General features: G+C 49.3%; 1 protein-coding gene across 1 annotated transcript in view; it reads left to right on the top strand.

The window, feature by feature from the left end:
• Ldlr (low density lipoprotein receptor) overlaps positions 1 to 6,129 on the top strand; it is a 24,074-nt gene that overhangs the window by 3,456 nt on the left and 14,489 nt on the right. Inside the window, exons 2-3 of the mRNA XM_023717191.1 lie at positions 4,862 to 4,984; positions 5,750 to 5,872. Coding sequence (XP_023572959.1) covers positions 4,862 to 4,984; positions 5,750 to 5,872 — 246 coding nt within the window. The remainder of the gene's footprint in view (positions 1 to 4,861; positions 4,985 to 5,749; positions 5,873 to 6,129) is intronic.

Raw genomic sequence — 6,129 nt, 5'->3', positions numbered from 1 at the left:
CAAGGCCAGCCTGGGCTACACTGAGAGACCCAGTCCCCAAACAAAACACACACAAAAAGGTAGCAGGAATTGCTCCTCCCCACCTGCTGCTCCCTTTTTTTTTTTTTTTTTTTTTTGCGGAGCCAGGGATTGAACTCAGGCCCTTGCGCTTGCCAGGGAAGCACTTATACCACTGAGCCATCTCCCCGAGCCCGGGCCCTGGCTGCTCCTTTAAGTGAGGGTCTGAGGACACAGGCTGGGAAGCTTTCCTTCCCTGCTTCTAAAGCCACCCTGAAGTCACTGGGGGGAACAGTCACTGTCCCGCCTTCTGACAGCCACTGATAGAGCTGGATGCCGGCCTGGGTTACCAGCAGAAAGAGGCTGGGAAAACTACACCCACATTTGGACACCAAATGTCCAGGGAGCAGGGCTTACTGCCCTGTGGTTACATGGGTATGTGTGAGTGTGGGGCTGGGACTTGAACCCAGGGCTTTCACACTGAGTGCCATCCCCAGCCCTGTTTCATTATGAGACAGGGTCTCCCTAGGTTGCCCAGGCTGTGCTCAAAGTTGGTATCCTCCTGCCTCAGCCTCCCCTGTGACTTGGATCACAAGTGTGCACCACCTCACTCCGTACCCAGGTGGCCCTGAGGGGTCTTCAGGTGTCATTAACATTCCCAGCCTCCCCGGGTGTATTCTCTCTGTAAGATGGGCTCCTATGCAAAGACCAGGCCATGGACTGCGGGTCGCCAGGGCTGTGGTGGCCTGATGGGGTGACGCAGGCTCCTCCCTCTGGATCTGCTGGCCAGTGGCCCTTATCTGAACTTTCAATTTAACTGCACACCCCTGGCATCCCAGCTGCTTACTTCCCGATCTGTGTGTCATAGCCCAGAAAGTGACTCACTTCCTCTCCTCACACGACCACAGCTATGCCCTGAGTCACCAGGGCGTGAGCCCACGTCGGAAGGGACGAACTATGGGGGATGGTGACCACTGCCCTTGCTTCTCTCCTACTTCCTGTTCTGTCACCTGGGGCCACAACAAACCTGATCCCTCTCAAGTCAGGCACCAAGTTCAGCTGATTTTTTTTTTTTTTTTTTTTTTTTGGTCTTTTTGAGGCAGGTCTCACTTTGCAGCTGAGGGAGGCCTTGAGCACACTGCAGTTCAGGCTGTCTTGAACTTGCAATGATCGTCCTGCCTCGGCCTCCTGAGTGCTGGGGTGACAGGGGGGCTACCACGCATCTGGCGGGACTTTTTTTCCCCCCCAGTCGTTTTACCCTCACAACACTGTCTAGGGCACAATCGGGACCACTGTCCTTGGCCCTTTCACTGATGAAGAAACAAGGTTGCATCAGTCCCGTGAGCTCTTCTGGTTAAAAGGCTGAGAAACCAGCAGACCAACACGGTCTGTAACCTCACACCAGGCCCAGTGAAACCGGAAGTTCTGGGTGGTGAAGAAATGGGTAAAAGGCCCCGCTCTCTGCCTTCAGTACATGCGCTGAGCTGCTTTTGTTTCTCTTTTTTTTTTTTTTTTTTTGAGACAGGGTCTCCCTACATAATCCAGGCTGCCATGGAATTCACTATGTAGCCCAGGCTGGCCTCCCCGAACTCCAGATCTTCCTGCCTCAGCCTCTCAAAGCTGGGCTTCCAGGTGTGCGGCACTATCCCCAGCCCTAAAACACTCTGAAAAGAAAATCAAACTACCCTGAGGCAAAGAACAAAAAGGTCCCTTGCTGTGATTTCCTGGGCAGACGCACAACTACAAACAAGAGTTGTAAAGACCACAAACTTGTGCACCTGCGTTAGCGCCGCAAGGATGACGTCACCCTTTCCACAGCTGGGAGAGGCTACTTTTTTAATTAATTGATTAATTTTTTGAGACAAGGTCTTACTATGAAGGCCAGGCTGGACTCCAACTCCCAAAATCCTCCTGCCTCACCCTCCTGGGCGCTGAGATTAGAAGCGTGCACTGCCAAACTCCCAGGAGCTACACTATTAGTGCAGATTTATACTTAGATGATTTTTTTTTTTTTTTTTTTTTTTTTTTTTGCGGAACCGGGGATTGAACTCAGGCCCTTGCGTTTATTCCACTGAGCCATCTCCCCGGCCCCTTTACTTAGATATTGATATCGATAGCGTATTTATGACATGAAAGAATTTATATGATATTTTATATATATGAAGGAAACGTTTTGCTCACAGTTCTGACGGCTGGACGGCCACAACTCCGCACCCACACGCGGTGGCGTCCACACTGGCAGAAGGAGGCGGGGAAGCAGAAGGGTAAACTGCGCATGCGGGAGGGAGAAAGGGGCGGGGCAACCTCTGCTTTAGACCATTCTGGTCTCGTGGCTAACCCACTCTCGCGAGAACTTCGTGCATTTCTTAATCTTAACCTAGTGCAGAGAATCCCGTCCCTCCCGCATCAGTACATTGAGAGACTTCAGTTCAAGCTTGGGAAGGAAAGAGCCACGTTCACATCACAGCCTGTATATATCTATACATTATATATGCATACTGTTACCCATTCATGCATGGACATATGTAAATCCATACTATAAATCTATTGTATTGCCATATATGTGTAAATGTAAATCTATGTATGTGGTTATCCATATTTTTAATTTTTAAAAATCATTTATTTATTTTGTGTGTGTGTGGCCAGCTCAGCCCACCAGGGGGCGGGGCTGGCTGGCATGTGGTGCTGGGGGATTGAACTGCGGTCCCTGTGCTTTGCTAAGCTTGTTCTAAGTAGGTGCTTTAGACCACTGAGCCATCTCACCAGCCCAATATTTTTAATTTTTAAAAATTTATTTTTAAGTATTTAGTACAGGGTCTAAGGGCCTCACTACACAGATTGGACTCATAGTGATCCTCCTGTTTTCAGTCTCCCAAGCATTGGGATTACAGGTGTGTGCCACCATGCCGTGTCAATCGCTGTCTCATCATGCCCCGGGGCCAGGGCTGGTACAGCACTCCGGGGATTAACCCCAGTCCCTGTTCCTGCCTAAACAGGTGCTTTAGTCCGAACAGGCCAGCCTTTTAAAAAAAACTTACATTATTTATTTTATTTTTTAGGCTATCCATATTATACAGGTGCAAGAGACATAAAAGTAACTCTAAAGCCGGGTGTGATGGCACACACCTGTAATCCCAACACGTGGGAGGCTGAGACAGGAGAATGGTTGCGAGTTCGAGACCAGCCTGGGCTACAAAGTGAGCTCAAGGCCAGGCTGAACTGCAGAGCAAGACCCTGTCTCAGAAAGACCACACACACACGAAAAAGTAAATCTGGATGTGTGGTATGCCACATATAGATGTGTAGTGGACAGAGGTGACTATATAAGTCTATATATAATAATCTATGGACCTAGCTGTATTTTATATACCTGTATAATATATACAATGTATATTGTACATTGTGTGTAATAATAGCTACAGAAGACCAGGCATGGTAGCACATGCCTGTCATCACAGCACTCTGGAGGCTGAGGCAGGAGGATCACTGTGAATTCAAGACCAGCCTGGGCTACATAGTGAGACCTTGTCTCAAAGAAAACCAAACAAACCCATAAGGACAGGCTGACCGCAAGCCTCATGCATCTCAAGGTCCTGATTTCATGTGGCTTCCTAGAGCCTGTGCTTTACCTGATGGCCCCCAAATCTATTTCTCTTCCCTTTTTTGTTTTTGCCATATCTAGGGATTAAACCCAGGGAGCTGGGGAGATAGCTCAGTACAATAAGCACTTGCCTAGCAAGCACAAGGGCCTGAGCTCAACCCCCAGTACTGAAAAAAAAAAAAAAAAAAAAAAAGGTTAAACCCAGGGCATTCCACTGGGCTGTGTCTCCAGCTCATTTTTAAATTTTATTTTGAGTCTTCAGTTATGATTGTCCTTGCTTCTGGGTGTGTGTGTCTTGGTCTCTACATTACAATTCTTTTTCTTTTTTTTGGCGGAACCAGGGATTGAACTCAGGCCCTTGCGCTTAGCCAGGGAAGCGCTTATTCCACTGAGCCATCTCCCTGGCCCCTATTTGTGGTTTTATTCTTTCTTCATGTTTCCTGTCAAATTCTTTGAAAGGAAAAAAAAAAACAAAAAACCAAAAACCTCATTTCCTTTGACAGCCATGGTATTTTCCTTGCCTTGTGTCTTTTGCTGTTATTCAACCAGGCCCGTTTTGCCTGCCTGCAGTAGAGAGTTACAGAAATGCCATTTTCAGAAAGGGAAGACTACCAGTATGATAGCCATCTGTGGGCACGCGGAGCCAGTGTCAAATCTGCCTCCCAGCGGACAAGATTTTGGGGATTTCTGTCTGTTTAGTTTGTTCAGATAGGGTCTCACTGTATAGTCTAGCCTGGCCCAGAACTCATATGATCCCCCTGCCTCAGCCTCCCAAGTAGCTGGGATGACAAGGTGAACCACAGTACCGACCTCATACAGATTTAAAAAAAAAAATAAACCAAATATTTTACTTTTTTTTTTTCTTCCTCGTACTGGAAATAGAACCCAGGGCCTTTGCCCTGAGCTACATCTTCAACCATCCTTTATTTTGAGCCAGGGTCTCTCTTTTAAGTTCCTAAGTTGCCTTGGCTGGGCTCAAATATTCCATCCTCCTGCCTCAGCCTCCCAAACCCGGGATTCCAGGCTGGACCTCTACCCCATCTGCCAAGTCATCTTTTTTGGAGACGTTTACTGACTGCATCTCCTACTTTATTTGTAGCTTCATGAAATTTCACCTGCTGCGCTGCTTTAATTTTCCAGCAACGGGACTGTGAGGGCTCCAGGTGCCTCTCCACCTTCTTCCTGGGTTGGCAGGAAGTGGGCACCAGAACTGCGGTCAATTTCTGGCTCTGGCGTTGAGCAACCTTCTTTTCTTCCCTGCAGCGGAAGCCAAGTGTGGGAGAAACGAGTTCCAGTGCCAGGATGGGCCATGTATCTCCTACACGTGGGTGTGCGACGGCAAAGCCGAGTGCCAGGACGGCTCAGACGAGTCCCAGGAAACATGCTGTGAGTCCCCTCAGGCTTGACGTGGTACCCGAGCCTCTGAAGTCTCCTCTTTACCCCAATATAAATATATATATATATATATATATATATTGTTGTTGTTGTTGTTACGTAGTATAGGGTAGGTCGGACTCCTTGTGATTTTCCTGTTTTCAGCCTCCCAAGGGCTGGAATTACAGACCTGTGCGCCACCACGCCCAGTCTCGTCTCCATCTCTGCAGGCCCTGGGGGGCCTGGCCGGCACGGCACACTCAGAATCAAACCCCAGCCGCTGAGTCTGCCTAAGCAGGCGCTTTAGTCCGCTGAGCTATCTGGCTGGCCTGTCCAACAGCTGTATTTTTATTGAGGCAAATTTCACCTAACAGGCCGGGGAGATGGCTCAGTAGAATAAGCACTTCCCTGGCAAGCTCAAGGACCTGAGTTCAATCCCCGGTTCCGCAAAAAAACCCCAACAAAACAGTCACCTAACATGACATTTACCCTGTTATCTGAGCACTCGGGAGGATGAGGTGGGAGGATTGCCACAAATTTAAAGCCAGCTTGGGTTTCATAGCAAGACCATGTCTCGAGGGAGGGAGGGGACAGAAATGAAGCAGCTCACAGCCTCGGTGCTGTCACAGCGTGTGCAGCAGCCACCACTGCTAGCTAGCTGACCCCAAGCCCTTGGCAGCGGCGCTCAGTGCCTCATAGCTCCCTTGGGGTGCCCCCCCCAGCTTTCCTTTGCTGTCTGTGCGGCTGATGTCTGGCCTCCTCTCACTGCTACTACAGTGGCCGTCACCTGCAGGCCCGGCGACTTCAGCTGCGGGGGACGCTTGAACCGCTGCATTCCTGGCTCCTGGAGATGCGATGGCCAGCAGGACTGCAACAACGGCGCCGACGAGCGGGGCTGTCGTAAGTGGTATTGGGCTCTTGGAGGCATTGTGGGAGTGGGGTGCGGAGGGCTTGTCTTGCGTCCCTGGCCTGCCCTGCCCCAGCTTCTGGGCTCCATCTTTTTTATTTTATTTCACTTTTATGTTTTTGTTTTTTTTTTTTTAATTTGTTAGGTTTTTAAATTTTTTTATTTATGTGTGTGTGTGTGTGTGTGTGTGTGTGTGTGTGTGTGTCCAGCTCAGCCCACCAGGGGGCAGGGCTGGCTGGCATGTGGTGCT

Source organism: Octodon degus, unplaced genomic scaffold (genome assembly GCF_000260255.1).
Source record: "Octodon degus isolate 3935 unplaced genomic scaffold, OctDeg1.0 scaffold00050, whole genome shotgun sequence".
Lineage (NCBI taxonomy): Eukaryota > Metazoa > Chordata > Mammalia > Rodentia > Octodontidae > Octodon > Octodon degus.
This window is presented reverse-complemented; position numbering and strand designations above follow the sequence as displayed.